A 24630-nucleotide genomic window follows, 5' to 3' on the forward strand; every position below is an offset into this window, starting at 1 on the left:
GTTTTATATAGCTTATATACATTAAATCCTGGCTCTCTCACGGGTTCTATATAGATTATTTACTTTAAATCCTGCAGGTTTTATATAAATTGTATACTTTAAATCCTAGCTCTCACGGGTTTTATATAGATTATATACTTTAAATCCTGCAGGTTTTATATAGATTATATTCTTTAAATCCTGCAGGTTTTATATAAATTATATACTTTAAATCCTGGCTCTCTCACGGGTTTTATATAGATTATATTCTTTAAATCCTACAGGTTTTATATAAATTATATACTTTAAATCCTGGCTCTCTCACGGGTTATATAGATTATATTCTTTAAATCCTGCAGGTTTTATATAGATTATATTCTTTAAATCCTGCAGGTTTTATATAAATTATATACTTTAAATCCTGGCTCTCTCACGGGTTATATAGATTATATTCTTTAAATCCTGCAGGTTTTATATAGATTATATTCTTTAAATCCTGCAGGTTTTATTGGGTCTGTCAGGAAGACAGACCATTTATTATTGTGCTGAGAATGGCAAAAAAGAACATGTCTTACGTTAAAGACCACCACGCGAAGACCGTCAAACGTAAAGAAACAACGGAGTGGTCAGGCCGAATGGGAATTCTTTGAAGTGATACTGCAGTACCACATTAAAGAAGCCCCATTTTACAAATCCCATGCCCGCAGCTGTGACCAATGCCCGGACAGACCCATCACAATTTCCCCTGGAATTTTGGCTTCTAGTATAAATTATATACTTTAAATCCTGCAGGTTTTATATAAATGTAGTACTTTAAATCTCGGGTCAGGAGAGCCGCTGGACCAACATGGTCCCCAACATGGAGGCGCAGGCCGCGGCGGCCCCGAGGCCAAATTCCGCAGAAAAGATCCGTGATTCCGAAGTAAACGCGCCCACGACCCTGAGGGAAGCGGCGGGGATAAAACGCGCGGCGTCGTTACCTGTTTCGGGCCGCGGTTTTACACACGTCTGTTTAATGCCTCCGCCGACGGAACCTTCGCTTTGTTTGCGTTTTGCGTCATCAAAGCGGCGACGGCTTCTGCGTCGAACGTACAAAATATGAGACGCTCCTCTTCTGTCGGAGGAGGAGGAGTAACTTCTCGCGAGAGGCGAGAACACGTCGTCATTTCATTCGTTTTTTCATTCATAGAAGAACTTTCATACATTTGAAGAACTTTAGTCAGCCAAAGCGCTTAAAGAAACACGACATGACTTAAAGGACGGGGCGCGGAGGCTGTGGGTCCAAGAAGACCAGACCCAAACCAAGAACGCAGGACGTTCCGTTCTATCTGACGTACAGCCAATCAACGTACGCGAAGGATCGGGGCCTCTTTCTTCGTCCAATCAGAGGGCGCTATGTTAGGACGCCGCCCACAGCACAGAGGTGTAGGTAAGTTGTGTAGGTCCACAATATATTTTTAAAAATATGAAAAGCTTGACGATGTAATATAATTGTTATTACTAGACCGACGAATATTACATGAAATAGATACAATATTATATAAAATAGACCGGAGAGAAGGAATAAGGTTAGTTAGCATTTAGCTAACACGATACGTGTGATTATCGCACAGAATTTATCGGTGGTGAATAAATGTGACGCCTTTGCAGGACTCGGTTCGCCGGAATGGACTCGTAGAAAGGCTCGGTTCGACTCGACTCGGCTCGGCTCGGCAGGATCCATGTCTTTTCTGGTGATGCTGCTCTCCTTCATTTACATTTACGGCATTTATCAGACGCCCTTATCCAGAGCGCCTTACAGTCAGTAGTTACAGGGATAGTCCCCCCCGGAGACACTCAGGGTAAAGTGTCCTGCTCAGGGACACGATGGTAGTAAGTGGGGTTTGAACCCGGGTCTTCTGGTTCATAGGCGAGTGTGTTACCCACTAGGCTACTACCACCCGATAATGTTAACCTCCTGTCCTCCATGGCGGCCTGTCCCTGTGCTTGACCTCTGCCCTCTCTGTTCTCTACAGCGCTGGGTGTCAGAGAAGCTGAGTGTGGAGAGCCTGAGGGACCTGGAGCTGTTTGGAGGTGGGTTGGAGCTGCTGGTCTGGGAGTGAAGAGCTGTCGCCTGCTTCTCAGTTTTTGTGTGTCAGAAGGTATCTGTATATCTGGGACTCTCTCTCTCTCTCTCTCTGTGTGTGTGTGTGTGTGTGTGTGTGTTGTGAAATGTGTGTGTTTGTGTTCTTTTGGGGTTTGCGGTAGCGGTTTTGTTGAGTCTGCGAATTGCTGTTCCCATTTCTTTTGTATCAGAAGAGCAAGCGAGATGACCCTGGGGTCAGAGGTCATGGGTTGGATTATTTTTAGAAGAAAAGTTCTCAGGATGTGAATATGTTTTTAGCCAGTTAGCAGAATATAGAACATTTGAGGAGGTGTGGACAATCTCTTGTTCTCGCTGCATCGCTCTCATGGCTTCTGTCATCGCCTGATCCAGAGCTGCGCACCTTCAGTCCTGGACGCCTGTTCTTCACCCGGCATGTGGCCCCCAGGAACTGAGCTGGTCCTGGATCATGCATGGTGTTTCGTGTCCATGTTTTTCTGTTGGCTGCTTGTTGTTTCCATGGTAACATTGCACGCCAGCTGAAGCAGCTCAGGCCTGATCGCCTCCATTCCAGCTCCACCCAGCTGCTGAGCTACATGCTGTGCATTTTGGATCCTTCTGATCTCATGGAGGAGCTCTTCTCTGTGTGTTTTTTACAATGCTGATGTGGTTTCTCTACCCCAGAGCAAGCTCAGGCAAGCCCACACAGGAACGTAAGTGCAGCATTTCTGTTTCGATTTTCACCACCGTCCTGTGTGTGAAGATGGGAGGCTGTGATCATTGTGAAGATGTGTGTGTGTGTGTGTGTGAGTGTGTATCATTTGCATGCCCTCAGTGCGATGCTGAATTTTCACACATCCACCCAGCATCATCATTGGGCTGCAATGGGAGGGTGAGGATGATGATTGTGGGGTGATGAAGGGGAGTCGTGAGTTCACAGTTCACCTTAAAACGAGTTCCTCTAGCCTGTCTACGGTCCTGCAGCGGCTACAAATGGTGATCGGTGTAAAGAGTGTTCTGCTTCGCCGTTCAGAGTGCTTTTTCGCCCCTCCCCTAAAGTGAAGTGAAGTGAATGAAAACTCCTCCAACCGTCATGGCCTCCAAACATGGTCGGTGGATGGTGTTGATGACGTCAACTTCTATTGGCTGCTCTCCTCCTCATTAGCATTTAAAGCTATAGATGGTGAAACGGTGCATCCTGGGAAATCTCATCGTGGGACTGGATCAACTTGGCTGATCCAGTCACGAGACTTCAGCTACAGAACAAGGCCGATTAAAAGAGCAAAGAAGATAATGTCAGGAGACCTTTTGATGGTATAGAATATGAGTAGAAACCATAATCGTTCATGTATTTATCATGGTTACGAGCTGTTTCTGTTTTAGAATCTGTTCAGTGTTTTATATACTGCACATTACCACCCAGTTCCTGAGATGAAAGTGATGGTCATTGTGAGACACTGCAGCACAGCACACGGTGACATGACAGGCGCCCGGGGAGCAGTGTGTGGGGACCTTGTGGCACCTGGACGATTGGGGATTCAAAGCGGCTTAACCATTAGGCCCCTCTTGAGGAACACGGAGAGATCAGATCCATGCAGGGCTGATGGACAGTGATGAAGTCTTGGTGACCATAGATGCTCTTACTTTGGCCATGCTTTTGCTGGTAACCATGGGTACTGCTGCTAATGGTCCAGATATGGACCAGCTTGTTCTGTAGAACATCCTGCCTGGTGATGACGTGTGGCTTTATGGACGGAGCTTTCAGACAATGTGCAGTTCTACCGCACCACCGGTTCTACGTCGGTCCCAGACTGGTCCTTCTGTATCATCTGCATATCTAAACACCCTCCACTCACCCCACAGCCAATCACTGCAAGCGGCTAACTGTCCCCCGTCCATGCAACAGGTCCATGAGGACAGCGAGGAGTCCTTGAGCTCCGCCCCCCGCCAGGACACCATGTGCAGCTTCCTGCCGGACAGCACCTCTTACGAGCTCCTCACCATCGTAGGTGAGCCCGTGGACTACAAGTGGAGGAACACGCAGTGGCCACTTTATTAGACACACGTGTCCCCCCAGCGAACCTACGCGGTGTTTCTAATAAACTGGCCGGTGAGTCTCGGGTTTCAAACATCGCCGCTCTGTGTGGCTCCAGGTCGGGGTCTAGAAGATCTGATGACTGTGAACCTGGCCAGATACCGACCCACTGGGGAGCTCGTAGCCATCAGGCGCATCGACCTGGAGTCCTGCACCAATGACATGGTGACGTACCTGCAGGTAGGACTGTGTGATCGTCACCGTCACTGTGACCGTCGCCACCACCCCACAATTCTTACTCTACCCGTGTCTCTCAGGGGGAGCTGCACGTGTCCAAGCTGTTCCACCATCCCAGCATCCTCCCCTACAAGAGCGTCTTCATAGCGGAGAACGAGCTGTGGGTCATCACGCCGTTCATGGCCTACGGTACTCTCATGTCCCCGCAGACAGGACGTCGTGGACAGTCTGTTTCGGGGTAAATATATACCTCTGTCCTGACTGTCCAGGTTCGGCCCGAGACCTGATCAGCAGCCACTTCACTGAAGGGATGAGTGAACTGTCCATCGCCTACATCCTGCTGGGGGTCCTGAGGGGCCTGGAGTACGTCCACCACATGGGTTACGTCCACCGGTGAGGACGGCCTGCCGCTCCCTTCCTGCTTGTCTCTTCCTTTGCTGGAGCTGCTGGTGTCTTTCAGGAGCGTGAAGGCCAGCCACGTGCTGATCTCCGCCGATGGACAGGTGTGTCTCTCCGGCCTGCGCAGCATCTTCAGCCTGATCCGCCACGGCCAGAGGGCGCGGGTCGTCCACGACTTCCCGCAGTACAGCGTCCGTGTCCTGCCCTGGCTCAGCCCCGAGGTCCTGCAGCAGGTGAGGAGGACCTTTTATCGGACTGCTGGACGCGCCCACCTGTAATGCTGAACCTGGACGTGTGTGTTGACAGAATCTACAAGGTTACGACTTCCGCTCCGACATCTACAGCCTCGGCATCACGGCCTGTGAGCTGGCCAATGGACACGTCCCCTTTAAGGACATGGCAGCCACCCAGGTGGGCGCCCAGGACGCCTTTTATTTTGTTCTGTGGTTCTGCAGGCGTTTTTATTTTCTTTCATCATGTAGATGCTCCTGGAGAAGCTGAACGGAACCGTCCCCTGCCTGCTGGACACCACCACCATCCCCCCAGAGGACCTGAGCATGAAGCCGTCTCGCTCCGGGGCCGACTCGGGCATCTGCGAGGGTCCGGGGACCTCGTCGGGGAGCCACCCCTACAACCGGACCTTCAGCCCGCAGTTCCACGCCTTCGTGGAGCTCTGTCTGCAGAGGGACCCGGAGAAGAGGTGACCATCTTCCTGGACGCTGGTGAATGAGCCTCAGATACGGGCTGTTTCTGTTTGTAACGGAATGTCTCCTGACCCTCAGACCCTCTGCCAGCGCGCTGTCGGCTCATCCCTTTTTTAAACAGGTGAGTAGATGTCTGTAGGCGTCTGGCTGCACGTTCCTTGCCCCAGATGATGGAGGAACTGTTCTGCTTCAGATCAAGCGGCGGCCCTCGGAGGCCCTGCCGGAGCTGCTCAGGCCCCTGTCCCCCATCACCAGCTTCGAGTCGGTCCAGCTGCGGGACTCCCCCGCGGGCCTGGCCAGCCTGGAGTCCGGCCTCAGCCAGCTGGACGTGGACGACTGGGACTTCTGACTGGAGAACTGCATGAACCAATCACTAACAGACTTCAGGTCTATGTCATGTTACCATGGGTGTCCAGTGGGTTCTGTTGTTACAGGGACGTTTTGTGGAATGTCTGCTCTGTTCTAGTGGTCTTTCTTCTTCACTGGCTGCATGGAGGACCGGCAGATGGTATTTTCTTCAGCGTGACACCTCAGTGTTGAAAACGTGTCAAATAAAGAACAATTACCAAAAAAAACCACTTTATTGGAGATGCTTTTAACATGGATTAAAAAACATATTAGAACGTGAGGACCGGACTAATCATCATCCTCATCATCTTCTGAAGGAGGCTGATCTGCTGCTGCGAGGCGCTTCTGCATCTTAGCCATGAGTTCTAAAAAGGAGATGAGAGGAACAAACAGAACCCTGATGAATGTTCTCCATATTCTGGCCAGAAGATCCTTTATCCTGAGAACGTTACAGACCTTTGGCTGGGTTGAAGACGCCGTTGGTCTGGACGTTGCAGACGTAGCAGCGCTTGGACTTCCTGTAGTGCTGGAGCGCGCAGGCCTCGCAGAAATAATGCCGACACCTGGGACACGAGGGAGACGTTCCATCACTTATAAATCAATAACTCCTTATCCAGAGCAGTGGCGGGGACAGTCCCCCTGGGGACGCTCGGCGTTAAGTGTCCTGCTCAGGGTTTGTCTTCTTGCTAGCTAACACAATATTTCTAAAATTCCAATATTTCTGGCAAACATCTTGCAAAAATACACCACAAGTGTAGGATCTGGATCCCTGTATCACGCCAAAAATGCCACCAAATTCATGTCATTTTAAACCTTAATAACTTTAAAAATTAAAAAATTAGTGAAGTGATTGTCACATGTGATACACAGCAGCACAGCACACGGTGCACACAGTGAAATTTGTCCTCTGCATTTATCCCATCACCCTGAGTGAGCAGTGGGCACCATGACAGGCGCCCGGGGAGCAGTGTGTGGGGACGGTGCTTTGCTCAGTGGCACATCAGTGGTACCTTGGCGGGTCGGGATTCGAACCGGCAACCTTCTGATTACGGGGCCGCTTCCTTAACCGCTAGGCCACCACTGCTGTGTGCTTTATAAGATAAAGCACACAGCACGTGTCACAGAGCGCGGGACGGAATTCTCCGGTTTAAACCCTCATTTTAAAATGCTGCACTGTCATGGCGGGAACTGTTTCCAAAACTATTTGGACCTCGGAGGTTAAAACTGTGTGAACCTCCTGGTGGTCGATTGGGACTGAAAAGTGGAGAACTGACTTTGTAATGATGGGGTTCTTGAAGGATTCCCTGCAGATGAAGCATTTGAAGGGCAGGTCTTCCTCATCGCTGCTAATCTCATAGTTCTCTTCATCTGCAAACCCACAAACGAAAGGTCAGGATGTGGAGGAGGATTCTGCACGTGGGAGCAGGTGGAAGCCTCACCGTTCGCTCCATATCTCCCTTCGTCCAGCTCCCGTTCGATCTGCCAGCCGTGTTTATAATCTGAACGGTCGTGCAGGAACTTGCAGCTGTCTGGGGACAAAACACACACACACACACACTCCCATTGACTGCTGTATCTACAGGGGCGGTAGGACGGTCGCGAGAGGGACGCGTCTCACCTCCGAAGCCGCAGAAGCCCGTCTCCTTGTAGTCTTTGCAGATGTCGGGCTGGTAGTCCCAGCGCACCGTGGCCCTCAGGTGCTCCGGCGCTCGAATGGGTCCTTTTCTGGAGGAACAGAACTCGAGTGAACAGAGACGACGGAGCGGTGGACCGTTTCACCAGCGGCGGTGACCCCTGACCTGACCATCCCAGACGCCGCGTTCCCCATCGTCGAGTCTTTGGGTTTAATATATTTATGGTAATTGTTGATTCCTCTGTAGACCTTGTCGTCGTCTTTACCACTCAGCTCCTGGTGATAAAGACATATTCGTCACCTTTGTCCTCACCTGGACGAAAAGAACTTTCGAGAACTTCTCACCTCCTGGATTTTTTGACTGCGCTCAAAAATGGCCTGAGCGTCTTTGTCCCTCTCCGTGTCCAGGGCATAAACCGCCGTGGCCCCCATGTCCTCGGGTCCCTCGGGTTTCTGGTGAAACAGCAAGCAGATGAGGGTTAAACAGCAGCCCCCGCGCGTCCCCAAGGCCGCGTCCTCACGGCCACCTACTGCAGAGCGGCTGGACTTGTAGGACACGGTGATCTTCTCCTCCTGCTTCTCCTTCTGCTCCTCACTGTCGCTGGACGACGCGGCTTCTCGCTCCACCTTCCTGGTCTGGAACCAGCAGAGAACATCTCAGGCCACACGGAGCACACGGGGCACCTTATTAACAGAGGTACGGACCTTCTGGATCATGGGGTTGCTGATGCTGCTCTTCTTCTGCCTCCTGACCACCGTGCTGGCCTCCTCCTCACTGCTGCCATCTTTACAGGACAGGACAGGACATCAACATGTCGCCTCACACCACGCCGAGTATCTCACACTCCCCACTCACCCTTCTCGCCGCCGCTGGCTTTTCTTTTCCGAGCCGAGAACTTCTTGGTGGACTTTTTGAAGAGGAACGTGCAGGTGGGTTTGTTTTCGTCGGAGCCCGACATGTTTCCCTGTCCCTGTTCCGCGCAGCGCGGATCCCGAGTCGTCGCCGTCGCCACAGCGCCACCTGGCGCCCGGAGGACGGTGGCCGCAGCGAGAACTTTCATTCTGACCAACCGCAGCAGGGTGCAATAAAATACGAATCCATTTCCTTGTATGTACTGTTATTAATGTAAACACGCAAGTATATTTACATGCATTCATATGAATATTTATATGTACAACGTGTGTAAAATGTTGTCGCTCATTGGCCGCAGCGCGGCGCCGTGCACGCGCGCGCCCGCGCCACCCCCAGTCTCGCGCATCGCCGGCGGCGCGCGCGGTTCCGCACGTTCTATGTAGCGAGACTCGGTTCGGTTCGGTTCGGCGGGCGGATGGAACCGGGCTGCCTCCACGCCGCGATGGCGATGGGTCTGACCTCGAAGAAGGCGGCGTCTCGGAACGTGGGCGTGGAGCGGAGGAACCTGATCACCGTCTGCAGGTAGGAGCTTCTGGCAGGAAGGAGTAAACACAGGAAATCAGCCGAGAAGATGGGCGAGAAGATCAGCATGTATGACGTCATCACGTCATTCACTTCACCCTGCCCTGCGTCATGTGTCTATGTTCTTTTGGAACGTGTTATGGTGGATGTGTGCCATTTTCTCCACACAAGTACAAACACACGAACACTGGATGGTGTTGGGTGCTGGGTGTTGTGTTTTGGTGTGGTGTCGAGAGTTGGAGGTGGTGTTTTAGTGTGGTGCTGGGTGTGGATGTGGTGTTTTAGTGTGATGTTGGGTGCTGGATGTGGTGTTGGGTGTAGTGTCGGGTTGGGTGCTGGGTGTGGTGTGTGTGGGTTTGGGGGTGCTGGTGGTGTTTGTGTGTGGTGTTGGGTGCTGGGTGTGGTGTTTTGGTGTGGTGTTGGGTGCTGGGTGTGGTGTTGGGTGTCGGGTGTGGATGTGGTGTTTTGGTGTGGTGTTGGGTGTCGGGTGTGGTGTTTGTGGATGTTGGGTGGTGTGATGTTGGGTGCTGGGTGTGGTGTTTGGTGTGGTGTTGGGTGCTGGGTGTGGTGTTTTGGTGTGATGTTGGGTGTCTGGGTGTGGTGTTTTGGTTGGTGTGTGTGGGTGGTGTGTGGTGTTGGTGTGGGTGTGTAGTGGTTTGGGTTGGGTGTGTTGGGTGGGGGTGGTGGTGGTGGTGTTGGTGTGTGTGGTGTTGGGTGTGGATGTGGTGTTTTGGTGTGGTGTTGGGTGCTGGGTGTGGTGTTTTGGTGTGGTGTTGGGTGGGTGTGGTGTTTTGGTGTGATGTTGGGTGCTGGGTGTGGTGTTGGGTTTGTGTGTGGTGTTGTGTGGGGGGGGGGTGTTGTTGGTGTGGTGTGTGGGTGTGGGTGTGTGGTGTGTGAGTGTGGTGTGGGTGTGGTGTTGGTGTGTGTGGGTGTGGTGTGGGTGTTTGGTGTGTGTGTTGGGGTGTGTGGGTGTGTGTTGGGTGTGGGTGGTGTGTGTTGGGTGTGATGTTGGGTGTGGTGTGGTGTTGGGTGTCGGGTGTGTATGTGGTGTTTTGGTGTGGTGTTGGGTGCTGGGTGTGGTGTTTTGGTGTGATGTTGGGTGCTGAGAGTGGTGTCGGGTGTGTATGTGGTGTTTTGGTGTGGTGTTGGGTGCTGGGTATGGTGTTGGGTGTTGGGTGTCGGGTGTCGGGTGTGGGGTACCCGGTATCGTATTCGTGAGGGGAGAACCACGCGCAGCCAGGTTGGGGATCAGGGCGTCTTTATTACACGTACGGCACCACGGTCAGACCCCAGAAACGTGGGCGTGGTTAAATACATACAACATGGCGCTAGAAACAGAGTCTTCTTCACACAGAGACTTTAAACTGTTAGAGGCGTTCCTGGGAAAATCTATTTGGACTTTTCTTTTCCCCAAAATGCCTAAACTGTACCAAAGACAAAATAAAAGACAAGACACGGGACAGACACTGGACTGAAGACGTCAAAGAAGAAACATAAGACAGAGTTTGATTAGTTTTCAGCGTCTCCTCGTGGGACCACAGGATTATTTTCATGGACAAAGCGACAGTGAGGCTGTAAGTAACCAAAACCTTGATTCCCTCTCAGGGTCTACAGTCCAATAGATCAGGAGCTTAATTCCCATCACTGTCAGCCACAACCCCCATGATGAAGCCTGCTCAGATCTGTGGTGTCCGGTACATCTCCGGTCAGTCGGGGCGACGTCATGTAGATAAACCTCCAGGTTTGGAGCCCTGGACGTCCCCAGCAGGAAACGATTTGGCGGTGGTCTACAGAGAAGAACATGTTCTCTGCTCTACAGGGACTCCAGCAAGATGGCTGCTGACCTGGTGTGTGTGTGTGTGTGTGTGTGTGTGTGTGTGTGTGTGTGTGTGTGTGTGCATGCTGAGGTTTATCTTTACATTGAGGCTCAGGCCGAGTGCAGGGTTATGACTGACGGGAGCACAGTTAGTTTCATATTGAAAGCCACGCCCCCATCCCACCCACCTCCACACCCCGTCCAATCAAAGTTCACATCCGTGTTTTTTTTTTCTTTTCTTTTCTTTCCCCCCTTTTTCTTTCGTTTTTAGCCATTAACTTTGCTTTAATAATTCACACAAACACTTGGTGCCGGACTAACAGATGCCTGTACACAACTGCACATCCAATTCAGTCCCAACAGGTAAATACACACAGACGTTCGGTTTTATGGGGACAAAATCATTATAGGGACCCTTTTTATGGTGGGAATGACGTGTTTCACCCACTTTGGGGATCAGATTAAGTTTCACCATCACAGGGTGTCAGATGTGTGTTTACTCACAGGCCAGAGGTCAATGGTCAGGGTTTGAGCGTTTGGGGACATTCTCTGAGCATGTAGGGCTCGACACCTCCTGCTTTTTTAACCTGGCAGTTACATGGCCAGCCTGCAGGGTCCAGACCTTGGAGCTGTTTTCTGATTGGTTGTTTCAGCCACTTCACATGAATTTAGACCCAAATCAGCGTGTAAATGAACTTGATGCTGCTGGTGAAAACTCTTTGGGTTTTGGTCCAAATCCGAGTCACAGTTGATGCTGGCGACCTGAGAGACATAAACAGGACGGTTAGTGTTGCTGAGCGAGAACATCTCTCACGCTCCTTTCTGCAGAGATTGAAGGTTTTGTGTTACTCTGCGGCACAGAACATTATATCATAAAACCTACAACTGACATGTTCTTGTCCCTGTGAACATGCAATTGTGGACTTTAAATGTAAAGTGCATGGTTCTTGTGAACTGTCCAGCACTGTTTCCGTGGTAACAAGTCAACTTGGCATCTCCTCATATTCTCCTCACTTCCCTTTTTAGAACACGTACACGAGCCCTCAACAGAAACCGAATTTCTCTTGTTCTACATGGTTTGGGGTAGGTGGGCGTTTGAAAGGCGGCTCCTTCTGTGGTCACCATCATGCCAGATGGTGCCCAAGACAGCCAATGACCATGGAGATGGATTCTGATTGGTCGTGGCCCCAGACACCAAATCGCAATGGTACAGAACTCCCAAGGTGACATGCCAGCTCTTGTCCTTTGTTCCTGGGGTTACACCTGCCTGGGGACAGCTGACTGGGGACAGCCCGCCCACACGCCTGCAAGGAGATCCTGTAGAGATGTTTCTCCAGAGACAGCTGGTCCTGCAGGGACAAGATGCATGAGAGACTCGTTATGGACACAAGCGAATCCAGGCTAGCAAATCTAGGAGCACACAAAAGGTGATTAAAGTTACGAGACTCCGCGTCAGCAGACAGGGGACCGCAGTGCCACTCAGCGCTGGCACTGCACCACAGTGGGCGAACTGGGGTCACAAAAGACGTTTGTTGCATAGCTGCACATTTGTTGTCCAGTGACAAATCGTACCAAGACCTTGTAGCATTTAAGGCAAATGTCTCCCGTCCCCTGGAGCAGCCGAGTCCCCCCCTTTAAAAACACGGGGAGGTCAGAAGCCCCAGCTGATAACGGACCAGAAGTGAATACGATCAAAACCAGAACTATTCTCAGCGAGATAAAGCCATGAACAAGCATCATGATAATTCTACCTTTAATTTATGCAAAGTCATTTTAATCAGGTCAAGATCAGGAATTTGCATGTTGTAGGTTTAAATTATTGCAGCAGTTTTGATCTGAGCACTGCTAGTAATGAACTCAGACAGCCACGCCCAAGCCCACGGCTTTTTCACATTAATCGTCAGTAGAAAGGCAGATGGATGCATGAACAGTCTGCTGTACATGCTACAGATTAAGAACCATGACAAGCATACAACACCGATGGGTGTTAACTTCAAGACAACGTGTACTGAACTGAATGACGTAGTCAACTGGACAACATGTACTGAACTGGACAACATGTACTGAACTGAATGTCATGTACTGAACTTGTCCTGAACTGGACAACGTGTACTGAACTGATTGACGTAGTGAACTGGACAACGCGTACTGAACTGAATGTCATGTACTGAACTTGTCCTGAACCGGACAACGTGTACTAAACTGGACAACATGTACTGAACTGAATGTCATGTACTGAACTTGTCCTGAACTGGACAACGTGTACTAAACTGGACAACATGTACTGAACTGGACAACATGTACTGAACTGAATGTCATGTACTGAATTTGTCCTGAACTGGACAACGTGTACTGAACTGATTGACGTAGTGAACTGGACAACGTGTACTGAACTGATTAATGTAGTGAACTGGACAACGCGTACTGAACTGGACAACGTGTACTGAACTGGACAACGTGTACTGAACTTGTCCTGCACTGAACGACATGTACTGAACTGGACAACGTGTACTGAACTGATTGACGTAGTGAACTGGACAACAAGTACTGAACTTGTCCTGCACTGAACGACATGTACTGAACTGGACAACGTGTACTGAACTGATTGACGTAGTGAACTGGACAACAAGTACTGAACTTGTCCTGAACTGAACGACATGTACTGTACTGAACTGATTGATGTAGTGAACTGGACAACATGTACTGAACTTAATGTCGTGTAGTGAACTGGACAAGAAGTATTGAATGGCTACTGACCTGTTCTCCTAATGTAATCCAGCGTTAATATGGTAGACAGAACATCCAAGCTTTGCAAATTGAATCCTTTCATGTTTGGCAAAAAATAAAGCAAACCAAGGTTGGAGGACGCAGTAGAGGGTTCTTCTGTTCCCTGTGATGGTGTTCCTTACTTTGAATAATTTGTGTTTTATTTATTTTTTTTGTCCAGCCAATAGAGGCTGCAGTCTGCACACCCATCCACCCCCCCCACCCCTTCCCCTGGACCAAGGATCCCCGTCCGGTTAGAGCGTCTTCCGTTTGGGCATTAGTGCCTTTCGGAAGGAGGTGGACTTGGTTCCTCGGCTGAAGGAGGCCCCACCCATGGAGATCTTGGTCTTTCCACTAGTTATGGTGGAAGTTCCCAGCGAGGTGGTGCTCTTGCCCCGGCTGATGGAGGAGTTCCCCAGCTGGATCTTGGTCTTGTCCCTCTTGATGGAGGTGCTGCCCAGGTTGAGGGCAGTTTTGCCCTCTGTGATGCTGGTGTTCCCCATGGCACTACAGGAAAGTGCACCTGTTCCAGCCTGGAGGAGCACCTGGCGCCTGTTTTTCCCCCTAATTCCTCTCTGGGTTCACTGACAGGTGTGACTCATGGCGTATTCCCAGCGCAGCTCGCCCTGGCGTCCAGCGTCCCTGCTCGGGTGTGACGGCAGGCAGCCGCTAGCACCCGGATAACAGCAGAATGCTAAACGTGGACAGTGCAGCCCACCGGCAGCATAATGGCCCTGTTGAGCAGTGAGACGTGGGACTGCAGAGGCCACATACCACCCCTGTGAGCCCTGAATGGACAGAGGCTGCCGTAGGAGGCCGAAGAGCTCTCCGGGGGACGGGGGGACAGTGAACCTCATTGTCCCGTCTCTAGGGCGACTCCACGGAAGAGACTGAGGAGCACATTGTTGCATCCACACAATCGGTGGTGACATCACTGGGTTTGATGGCAATGTTCCCTGCAGAGCTGTTATGTGGTGGCGTGGTACTGTACATGACTGCAGTGCAAGGTGAACGTTGACATGTTTGTTGGGAGATCTGAGCGTGGAAGGGCCAGTGTGTTGAGCGTTCCGCCATAACTCTTTTCTATAAATGCAGTGGCTCTCCATCATACTGTAAAGACCCTGAACTTGAGTTCTGTTACACATTTCGACATGCTTGATTTCTGTCTATATGATTATATTGGAATGGTCCGTTTTCCATGTCAAACCAAAGGAGCAAGTTTAAAAGACCCTGGTCATATTTGATAAGGAATGTGAAACTAAACAGATGAATTAGTTTACAGCTACACTGAAATTCAGATCATTTTGGTATTGACAATTTTCTCTTGGTGGTGGGTTCAACTGGATTTTTTTATTATTAATATGCCAGTATTCACATTATTAAACAATTGAGAACAATCACATAGATTCCACTTGGTAAATTTTGTTGTATTTTGTTATTTGTGGTCAACCTCTACATTCTGTCTACCATCTGTACGTCACACTGAATACATGTCTCGGCTTCCTCATTAGAATAATATTTGATGGGTGGTCCCATCATGTAGTCACCAAACGGTTCCCTCATTAGATTAGATCTGAAAATTAGACTTTTAGTGAAATCTTATGATCCCTGATCCTGTACTTTTTTCCATCACAAGCAGGTTTAGACATCGCATCACACTGTACATACCATACATACCATATAAGCATTGTGGTTTTCATCACCTTTGCCTTGCTGAAAGCACCAGCACCCCCCAGTCTGCAGGTTTGTGTGTGTGTGTGTGTGTGTGTGTGTGTGTGATCTGGCATCAGCAATCAAAGGTTAAAGTCCCAGTACAGATTCCACTGGGTTTCCTTGCCCCTCTTAACTGAGGTTTTGACAACAGTTACTGATTTCTTTCCTTGTGAGATGGTGGCCTTGCTAAGGGAGCTGGTGACCTCTCCATGGGTGACTGTGGTCGTACCGATGGCTAGCCCAGTTTGTCCTCTCCTAACCTTGGTTTTGGTCCTGGATGCAGAGGTCTTTCCCCAAGAGATGGCTTTCCTGGTTCTAAGTAAGGAAGTTTTTCCCCGTGTGAAGGAAGTCTTTTTCAGCAGGAGGGTGGGTTTCCTCTGGGCCGAGGCTGGATCCATTTTGTCGGTATTGGCTGTCATCTTTGCCGCCATCCCCCCGCTCCTTGAGGCTGCCTCTGAGGACATTTTAAGTGGTACGGCGCTTGGACAAGAGAGCCTTGCTGAAAGAAGTGGTCGTCTTGCCTCGGCTGAAACTTGCTCTGCCAACTGAAATGGTGGTCTTGCCCCTGGTGATGGTGGAGTCGCCCATGGACGTGGTGGTTACCCCGCGTGATATGGATGTGTTGCCCATGGAGATTTTGGTCTTGCCTCGGGCTATGGATGAGCCACCCAGGGACAGAGCAGTCTTTCCCTCGGTGATGCTGGTGTTGCCCATTGAGGTAAGGACAGGAGGAGGAGGAAGATGCGGAAGGATGAAGAACGAGCCAGTTCTGCTGAATCCTCTGTGCCCTTTGGCGTCTCCAGGACACTCCCTACAGAGTCTCTGATCTTGTTGAGTCTCTGTAGACCATGCTGGGTTCTGTGAGGTCCGGTCCGCAAGGGACCTGGGTCGTGGTTGGAAAATGAGTGGCGAGACGCTTTGTGCAGTGGCACCGGACCTAAATAGATCAGGCCACTACCGTGGAGAAGGGGGTGGGTTGAGAGAGAGAAAGAGAGAGAGAGAGAGCGATTCGCTCATTTTCAGATCATGGCACTGTTCTTTCAACAAAAAGGGCCAGGGGACTGAAACCCAAGAGAGTTGACAAAGGTCTCCGTGCCGACCCTGTCTTTGTCATCGCCCCTTTGGCTCGAACACAAGGGAACTGATTGTTGTCATATACACGGTAGCACTACCCTGGCATGTGAAGGGGGCATTGTGTCACACACAAGACAATTGGGAGTGACCTCAGGCCAACTTGGTGGCTTTGCTCCCAAAATGGCTGTTCTTTAGTAGGGTGTAGGCTCAGGAGGCCTGCCTTGACTGTCGACTGTCTCTGCCGACCATCCTCAGGTTCTCTGTGAAGACTCTCCTCGAGAAGTACACCGCTGAGCCCATTGATGACTCGTCTGAAGAGTTTGTCAACTTTGCTGCCATCTTGGAGCATATCCTCAGCCATCGGTTCAAAGGTAACGGGGCAGGTCTCAAACCCATGTCTTATTGCTACTTCCTTGACTAATTAGAGGCGAGGTTATGTCTGTCCATTAGAGAAGTTAGTGTCTGGATGTGAGTGGGTGTACAATAGTTATTAATAGTTATTTTTTGGTTCTGGAGCAGGTCCAGGCAGCTGGTTCAGCTCGGATGGCCAGAGGAGCTTCTGGGACTACATCCGCCTGGCCTGCAGCAAGGTTCAGAACAACTGCATTAGCAGCATTGAGAACATCGAGAACATTAGCACCTCTCGTGCTAAGGTAAGGTCCACATCTCCTTTCTTCTATCTGGTTAGCTTTTCATGGTTTGACATTTACTGATTCCCCCTGAACTGAGGGTGTATTGCCATTTATGTGCAACTTAAGAAACTTTATTATCATACGAAAGGGGGATCTGTGGTTTTTGTTCCGAAGCTGCTGGAAACTGCTGCCTTCACTCTGCTTTCTTATGAATCAGGGTCGGGCGTGGATCCGGGTGGCTCTGATGGAGAAGAGGCTGGCTGAATACGTGGCCACAGCTCTGAGGGACACGCGCACCACCAGGTAGCTGGATGTTGTGCAGGTTGGTGTACAAGTTAGCGGGGTGAGAACATGGACCATGACTGGTGTGTGTGATGTTCAGGCGGTTTTATGAGGACAGTGCCATCATGCTGAGGGAAGAGGCCACGGTTCTGACCGGTATGCTGATTGGACTGAGTGCCATCGACTTCAGGTACAAGTCCCGCCTGTCCACAGTCCCCACCTGTCTTATGGATGGGTCTGATGTCATCCTTCTTTCTCTCGTAGTTTCTGCCTGAAAGGAGAGGTGTTGGATGGTAAAACTCCGGCTGTGATCGACTACACACCTTACCTGAAGTTCACACAGAGGTCAGTGTTTGTTCAGCGTCCCCGGGTCCTTTGTCCACATCTGTCTTTGCTCTTTTCAGGTTTGTTACTTGTGGACGTTTTTTTCATGAATTGAGAAGCTGCGCATGGTTTTGAAAGCTCTGAATGTGAGATGGATAGATTTTACTGATCAGGGCGTGGTCCTCTTGTGTCTACGCTGTATCGTCGTCATGGTGACCTATAGCTACGACTGCATGAGTGATGAGGAGGATCGGCGCAGTGTGGACAGCAGCGCCAGCGAGGAGAGCGTTCCTGACCATCCCTACGTCCCGCTGGTCACCGATGAGGAGAGCTGGAGCATCAAGTACCGCCGGATGGAGCAGCGCTTCAAGATCGTCTACGCCCAGAAGGTGGGCCTGCTGAGAGCCCCGTCTCTCTCGCTCTACTCCCAACTCAGCGCGGGGTGCAACGTCGCAGTGTTTTCCTGCAGGGGTACCTGGAGGAGCTGGTGCGGCTCAGGGAGTCCCAGCTGAAGAACCTGGAGACGGAGAACAAGCGTCTGAGCAGCAGGCTGGACGAGCTGCAGCTGCAGAGCCAGCAGGAGAAGAAGGAGCTGGAGGCTGTTGTTCTGGAGCTCCAGGCACAGCTGTATGTGAACAAACACACACACACACACACACACACACACTGTCTATCTCTTTATCTCGTCTTCTCCACTCTCTCATGATTCCCAGCGATTCTTCCTCACATCTGGCCAAGAACCTGTCAGTCCCTGCAGAGAACCAGTGGCCTTCAGCTGGAGGGGACGTCAGGCTGTTCCGGAGGTGATGACACTTCTCATCTATTTCTTCAACAGGACGATGGTATCTGGCGCCGATACGTTTCCTGTGTGTGTGTGTGTGTGTGTGTGTGAAGGAGGAGCTTGGACAGTCTGGATCAGCTCTGTGCGGTAATGAACATGAATTCGGACTCGCAGACGTGTGATGGGAAACAGAACGGGGATTCGTGGTGTAAGACAGGTAAACCCCGCCCCCTCGCTCCTTCGCATGTATAACCTGCACGCGCGCGGCGTTGTGTAGCCTGCAGCTCGCTCCTCCCCCCTCCGCAGGTAAGGACACGCCCTCCATGCTGGGCCTGTGCGGTTCCTTGGCCTCCCTGCCCAGCTCCAAGTCTCTGGCCAGTCTCAGATCCAGTGAGTGTTTGGTGAACATCAGCAGGGACCCCACGCCGGCCGCCTCGCCCAGCTAGAAGCACCCGGCAGCCTATCAACACAGACCACCACGCCTACCAGAAATAAAGCTGGAATAGAAATGGATGGAGCGCTGAGTCGGGCTTTTATTTTTCTCCGTGTGTGTGTTTTAAAAACTGTGATGAGAATAAATTATGAGGAAATATTTTGTTATTACCTTTCCATATGTTGGAAGAGCCTGACCTCTGGTGGTTAAGATAAACACTGCAGAGTGAATCGCTGATTTACTCACATTTACACCCCTGAAGCTCATTTTCTGATATTCGGATGCGATGTGAATCATGTTTGCTCCTATTCCTGGATCTTTTCATCACTATAGAATAAAACTGAATGGCGGACGCGTTGTTGGAAGGGTTTATTGGCCAGAGTCCCGCCCAGACAAAGATGGATGTGCGGAGTTTTGTCTGATTAATCACGGTTCTGGTTCTTCGTCATCACCATTATTATTTTCACTATAATAAGAACGCTGTGGCTCGGACTGTCGTGTCAGACCGGCGGAAGAGAGCTGCCCTGGTCCCCCATGCTCTATAATGATAGACCAACAATAAATTAAAAAAGAAATTCTATGTATATAATAAATTAAGTTAAAGACGGAGGAAGTGGGGAGAATAAAATACACTGTGCTAGCACAGGGAATTGGCTGCTGAACCATCGGGATCAACATCCTTTAAAAAAAAAAAAAAAAGTGACGTGATTGTGAAACACTGCAGCACAGCACACGGTGACACGTGTCCTCTGTATTTAACCATCACCCTTGGTGAGCAGTGGACACCACGAGAGGCGCCCGGGGAGCAGTGTGTGGGGATGGGACCTTCATCAAAGGGACTTCAGCAGCATCTTGGCCGATCGGGATTCGAACCGGCAACCTTCTGATTACGGGGCTGCTTCCTTTACTGCTAGGCCACCACTGCCCCCTATCCAGTTGGAGAGACTCAACATGTCCTAGAAGCCACTTCCAAATGATAGAAAATAAAGAACGTACCGTATCCATTGGGAGTGGGCATTGGGGTGTGTTTTTGGCCACACCCCTTTTCCAGAGCAACTTTTCCCATAGGAATAACATGGGACCATTCACTTATAAGGGTAAATTGAACCCGTCACCAGTTCCACACACTTCAACACATTGACATCAAACTTAGTACACACCTTCATCTGAGACTAATTAAATTTTCTCTTTCACTCTTTAACCTCCACTCCTCATTTTCCACCCTTTTTATCACTCCATTCTCCCATTCACTCCCATGTATTTTACAGAGCAACACCTTCACTCTTCCAACCACCACACTTTTCACCCATTTAACCTCCTTCCACCTCCCACTATCCTCCATTCATCCTTTTCATCCCTCTACCCTCGCATTCACCAAGAACAGAAAAAAAATGCTCAAACTTTCATCCTTCCAACCACCACATATTTCACCCATTAAACCAATGATCCTTTATGTGTGTAGAAATGTAGAAATGTTACCAATTCAACCACAATTAACCTCTATCCACTCATTCACATGTCCTCTACTCCTCCTCATCATCCACCTATCCTCTCATTCACCCCCATGCATTTTACAGAGCAACAGTGGTCCTACTTCCAACCACCACATACTTCATCTATTCAACAAACTTAACATACTCAACCACATTTAACCTCCTTCGACTTATACCCCTTACCCGCACTTCTCCTTTTCATCCCTCAATTGAAACCCATTCATTTTACAGAGGAACAATGGTCACATTTTCAGTCTGAGATAATTGACATGTCCATAATTCCATGAAATGAACACTGTTTATGAGTCACAGTATCCAAGTCAAGTCTCAAGTCACTGAGGGCAAGTCTAAAGTCAAGCCACAAGTCACTGTTTATTCGACTTAAGTGACTCAACTCCCCATCTCTGCTCTGTACTCTATTTTACTCTATACTCTACTCTCCCCGGATAAATATGGCCGAATTGTCCGCTTCACCTACTACACTCTATTCTGATTGTCACCATGTCACCTGCGTCAACAACATGGCCACACAGGTCAGGGCTTCACCAATCACCGCACCGCGCCGTGGACCCTGGAAACTCACCTGGTACGGTGCAACCCAAGCCCAGATTTAATCAGGTATCACATTGGTGTCACGTTGGTAGGGTGGTAGTAGCCTTGTGGGTAACACACTCGCCTGTGAACCAGAAGACCCAGGTTCAAATCCCACTTACTACCAAATGTCTCCAGGGGGGACTGTCCTCGTAACTGTCGCTCTGGATAAGGGTGTCTGGTAAATACTGTAAATGTAAATGTGCCGTGGATCTCTTCTCACAGCAACAACAACAACAACATTTATTTCTTATTTAGCCCAAAATCACATGTCTCAATGGGCTTTGACAGGTCCTACAGTTGACACCCCCCACACTTGACCCTTCTGCACACAAGGAAAAACTCTAGGAGAGAGAAAAAAAAGAGAGGAAGAAACCTTGGGAAGGAGTGATACAGAGAGGGACCCCCTTCCAGGGTAGAGTGAGCCTGCAAATGGTGTCAGTGCAGGGTTGGGGATGATATAATAATAAGTCCTACAGTCTCACAGGTCTTCTGTTTTTGTTGCGGATGAGCTTTGCTCACCGCACGGTCTGCAGGACCTGAGCAGATGCAGATGTAGAGCAGATTGTCCACCATGTCTACACACACAGCCACACTGGTCCAGTGTGAATGAAATGTTACACTTGTCGTGTTGAGCTGTTTATAGGATGTCCCGTGATGGACAGATGGAGGGAGGGAGTTGGGTATTTGAGAGGGAGGGGCAGGTGAGGGTGTTGGTGGGAACTGTACACCAGATGCACGTCAACATGACCCTGTGGGAGGGAGAATAGAAGGGGGGGGGGCACAGTATCCCACCGAAAACTGGAAGACATCTAAATGTGTTCCTCCTATCAGGATTTCCTGGGCTATTCTGGTGGTGAAATCATAGGCAGACTTTGTGTCCGACAGGAGGAGAGATGAGGGGTCCAAGCTTCTGAAAACTGGCTCTGGGGTCCCTTGTTCTGGACGTTGGTAGAAAGAGACATTCTCTGGACGTTGTATGGACATTGTTTTAAACACCTTGTCGCTGAAGAAATGTGAGATTTTATCATGTCGGTATGTATCACTCTCTCTCTCTCTCTCTCTCTCTCTCTCTCTATCTCTCTATCTCTCTATCTTCAGCTGTTTTCTCTGATTTGTTTCTGTAATGGTCAATACAATTAAACATTAAACGTGTAATAAAATGAGATTAATATGAGTTCTCAACAGAAGGTGAATTATGTTGTGGATTGGTTGACATGTTGAAGGCTTAATAACAGGTAGTCAGCTGCATAGGGCGTGGCACGTGATGGAGAGGGTCAGGAGGGTTTAGCTGCTACTACATGTCAGGTGCAGCTGACATCCTGTGTCCATGTGTGTATCACCACCGCCATGCAATGTGTGTGTGAGATCTTTACTGCATTAATATAGAGTTATATCATCATTTTCATCTCCAGTTTCCACATTTCTTTGTCTTTTTGTGTGAAAGAAGAGTGAAAGTGATTGTGAGACACTGCAGCGCAGCACACGGTAACACGGTGACACGTGGTGGCCTAGCGGTTAAGGAAGCGGCCCCGTAATCAGAAGTTTGCCGGTTCGAATCCCGATCTGCCAAGGTGCCACTGAGGTGCCACTGAGCAAAGCACCGTCCCCACACACTGCTCCCCGGGCGCCTGTCATGGTGCCCACTGCTCACTCAGGGTGATGGTTAAATGCAGAGGACAAATTTCACTGTGTGCATCGTGTGCTGTGCTGCTGTGTATCACATGTGACAATCACTTCACTTTCTCTCTTCACGTGTCCTCTGTATTTAAGCATCACCCTTGGTGACAGTGGGCACCATGACAGGCGCCCGGGGAGCAGCGCGTGGGGACGGAACCGGCAACCTTCTGATTACGGGTGCTCGGCCACCACTGCCCCCCCCCCCCCCCCCCCCCCCCCCCCCCCCCCCCGTGTGTGTGTGACCTGTCTTGTCTGTCATGTAATTGATTCTCCACTCCAGGACACTCAGTGTTGTCACCTCTGGTTCTAATCTTCTCCCCAGACTCCCAGCTCCTGGTCAGAGGACAGCAGAGGGAGGAGAGGGGCGGGGGGTCACAAGCGCTCGGCATCCTGGGGCAGCACCGATCACCTTCGAGAGGTGGGGCTGAGAGACGCGAAAGATTTAAAAAAGCATGTTTTATCCGCTTGGACCCGTACTGGAAAATAAATCCCCCACATCACTCATCAGGTGGCCAAACTTCGCCATTCTCTCCAGAAACGGTTCCGAGCCGCCCCGCCCACAGGGGGGTGCAGTCGCCCCCACCACCCTCCACCCGCTGGCTCCGCCCCGGAATCTCCACAGGTAAACCCACGCCAGCTCTGAGTGTTAAATACGCACCCCGACGCGCCCCTCTCTCTCCAGGCTCTGAGCCGCCTGGCCCCCAGGATGCGGCGCAGTGTGGAGGGTCTCAACCTGGAGCTCCAGGGGGTTTTTCAGATGCACAACCAGGTAAATTGGTCGCATGAATGTCCATGACATGGTTCTGAGTGTAATGATTTCCACGTGAGTGAAATATTATTCTCCATGTCCAGTCAGTGTGTGAGGCGCAGGGACCGTCTCGTGTCCTCCTGTCCCTTCAGGGTTCTGTCGTGTTTTAACTGTCAGATACTGGACATACCGGACGGCCACAGGGCTCCTGTTCCGCTCCAGAGGTGCAGCAGTGGCTCCCAGAGTGACCCCTCCCCCTCGCACTCTCCATGTCCAATGGGGGAGGCCGGTGAGTGACCTTACCGAGCCGCTTGATTGGCCGTAGGCCACGCCGTCCTCACTGGGCATGTGTGTGTTCGTCAGACGCGGTGACCCCATGTCCTTCTCCGCCCCCTTGTGTTGTGGATCCCGCCCTCCTCCAGCCCGCCTGCTCCCCCCGCCCCAACAAGACATGCGCCTTCCCGAGAGAACCGGCAGAGGGCTGTGAGGGAGTTGGGGCGTGGCAGGATGCTGCGTAAGTGACGCCCCGCTGACGCCCCGCCACCTGCACCGCCTTTCTAATGTTGTGTCTCCCGCTCTCCAGCTCCCTGGACCCAGCAGAACCCCTCCTGCTGCCCTCCTCTCCCGACCCCAACAAGGTCAACTTCACGCCACACGGAGGCTCCGCCTTCTGCCCTGTCAGCCTGTTGAAGCCCCTCCTGCCCTCCATGGATCTCCTGTTCCGCGGCCTGTCAGTCTCCCAAAGTGCAGGAACCGGACCCGCTGTGGGCGGGTTCCTCCCTGGACCCCTGTCTGACCCGGCCACCTCCACCACGTGACCAGGGGAAGATGAGAAGATGTTCCCTGCCTATAGTTTTATTCATGAGAGGACATTTCTTTGAAGGGATGGTGACGATGATGATTGGGAACGATCCTCTTCTTTCTGCTCTTTTTAAGTTCTTGTAATGATGGAATGCGGTTTTTCCACCGATGACTGAGATTCTGCACCAAGGTCCGTGTGTTTAAAGCCAGAGAGCCATGAAAAAGTGCCATTTCTTACATTTATATCTTGATTTGTTAATTGAAATATTATACAAGTTTGCTTTACTTCCCTTGTCTGAATTCAGCACTTGATAGATGTTGAGAGATGATGATGATGAATATAGGATTTTTGTTCATGAACGCAGATGCCTGTAGATGGAACAGACAAATTAAAGATACATATGGCCTACAAACGTTCTGGTGTTTTTTGTTGGTGGAAGGACATGTACCATAACGCACGAAGTTCACACCTCCAAGGTTCGAGTCCCGACTCAGACCAAACACGCCCAGTTTTGGTGCGGGTTTCCTCCAGGTTCTCCGGTTTCCACTCACCATCTAAAGGAATTTAAACTAGATGGACTGGTGACTCTGCATTGACTGTAGGTGTGGGCTACCCTGCCCTGCACCCAGTGTCCCAGCATGG

General features: G+C 50.5%; 4 protein-coding genes and 1 long non-coding RNA gene across 14 annotated transcripts; 3 read left to right on the forward strand and 2 right to left on the reverse strand.

Moving 5' to 3' along the window:
* Window positions 1–1200: 1200 nt before the first annotated feature.
* strada (STE20 related adaptor alpha) lies at window positions 1201–6579 on the forward strand. Of its 7 annotated transcripts, none has more exons than XM_028987711.1 (13): window positions 1201–1404; window positions 1630–1712; window positions 1995–2052; window positions 2747–2775; window positions 3969–4071; window positions 4216–4337; window positions 4415–4523; window positions 4604–4727; window positions 4795–4966; window positions 5040–5144; window positions 5216–5433; window positions 5516–5558; window positions 5631–6579. In XM_028987711.1, exons 2-13 carry the CDS (start codon window positions 1701–1703, stop codon window positions 5784–5786), a joined length of 1251 nt encoding a protein of 416 aa, XP_028843544.1. In that variant the 5' UTR covers window positions 1201–1404; window positions 1630–1700; the 3' UTR covers window positions 5787–6579. The 7 variants fall into 7 exon arrangements, with proteins under 7 accessions (XP_028843544.1, XP_028843543.1, XP_028843546.1 ...); XM_028987710.1 differs by having other exon boundaries at window positions 1350–1408; XM_028987713.1 differs by having other exon boundaries at window positions 1400–1417.
* On the reverse strand, window positions 6000–8878 carry rnf113a (ring finger protein 113A). Its single transcript, XM_028987719.1, has 11 exons — window positions 8791–8878; window positions 8275–8480; window positions 8124–8203; window positions 7950–8054; window positions 7764–7871; window positions 7585–7694; window positions 7404–7510; window positions 7225–7314; window positions 7060–7153; window positions 6242–6348; window positions 6000–6150 (listed from the first exon to the last, which is right to left on the reverse strand). Exons 2-11 carry the CDS (start codon window positions 8477–8479, stop codon window positions 6074–6076), a joined length of 1083 nt encoding a protein of 360 aa, XP_028843552.1. The 5' UTR covers window position 8480; window positions 8791–8878; the 3' UTR covers window positions 6000–6073.
* LOC114794885 (RUN domain-containing protein 3A-like) lies at window positions 8623–18833 on the forward strand. Of its 2 annotated transcripts, none has more exons than XM_028987717.1 (11): window positions 8623–8853; window positions 16478–16593; window positions 16739–16875; window positions 17072–17157; window positions 17237–17326; window positions 17401–17481; window positions 17684–17849; window positions 17930–18087; window positions 18174–18263; window positions 18355–18458; window positions 18548–18833. In XM_028987717.1, the coding sequence occupies exons 1-11, from the start codon at window positions 8747–8749 to the stop codon at window positions 18685–18687; spliced, it is 1275 nt and encodes a 424-aa protein (XP_028843550.1). In that variant the 5' UTR covers window positions 8623–8746; the 3' UTR covers window positions 18688–18833. The 2 variants fall into 2 exon arrangements, with proteins under 2 accessions (XP_028843550.1, XP_028843551.1); XM_028987718.1 differs by having other exon boundaries at window positions 8631–8853; window positions 16742–16875.
* LOC114794887 (uncharacterized) lies at window positions 10095–13668 on the reverse strand. The gene is made up of 2 exons (XR_003750392.1): window positions 13427–13668; window positions 10095–12018 (listed from the first exon to the last, which is right to left on the reverse strand). It is a non-coding gene; the product is annotated as an uncharacterized LOC114794887 (long non-coding RNA).
* Window positions 18834–21548: 2715 nt separating the features above from the next.
* Window positions 21549–24400, forward strand: LOC114794592 (protein FAM117A-like). 3 transcript variants are annotated; one of them, XM_028987243.1, is made up of 7 exons: window positions 21550–21793; window positions 22761–22856; window positions 22947–23060; window positions 23121–23207; window positions 23364–23475; window positions 23550–23700; window positions 23770–24400. In XM_028987243.1, exons 1-7 carry the CDS (start codon window positions 21788–21790, stop codon window positions 24002–24004), a joined length of 801 nt encoding a protein of 266 aa, XP_028843076.1. In that variant the 5' UTR covers window positions 21550–21787; the 3' UTR covers window positions 24005–24400. The 3 variants fall into 3 exon arrangements, with proteins under 3 accessions (XP_028843077.1, XP_028843078.1, XP_028843076.1); XM_028987244.1 differs by lacking the exon at window positions 23121–23207 and having other exon boundaries at window positions 21549–21793; XM_028987245.1 differs by lacking the exon at window positions 23121–23207 and having other exon boundaries at window positions 21549–21793; window positions 23609–23700.
* The last annotated feature ends 230 nt before the right edge of the window (window positions 24401–24630 follow it).

This window comes from Denticeps clupeoides, chromosome 7 (assembly GCF_900700375.1).
Source record: "Denticeps clupeoides chromosome 7, fDenClu1.1, whole genome shotgun sequence".
In the NCBI taxonomy this organism is placed as follows: domain Eukaryota; kingdom Metazoa; phylum Chordata; class Actinopteri; order Clupeiformes; family Denticipitidae; genus Denticeps; species Denticeps clupeoides.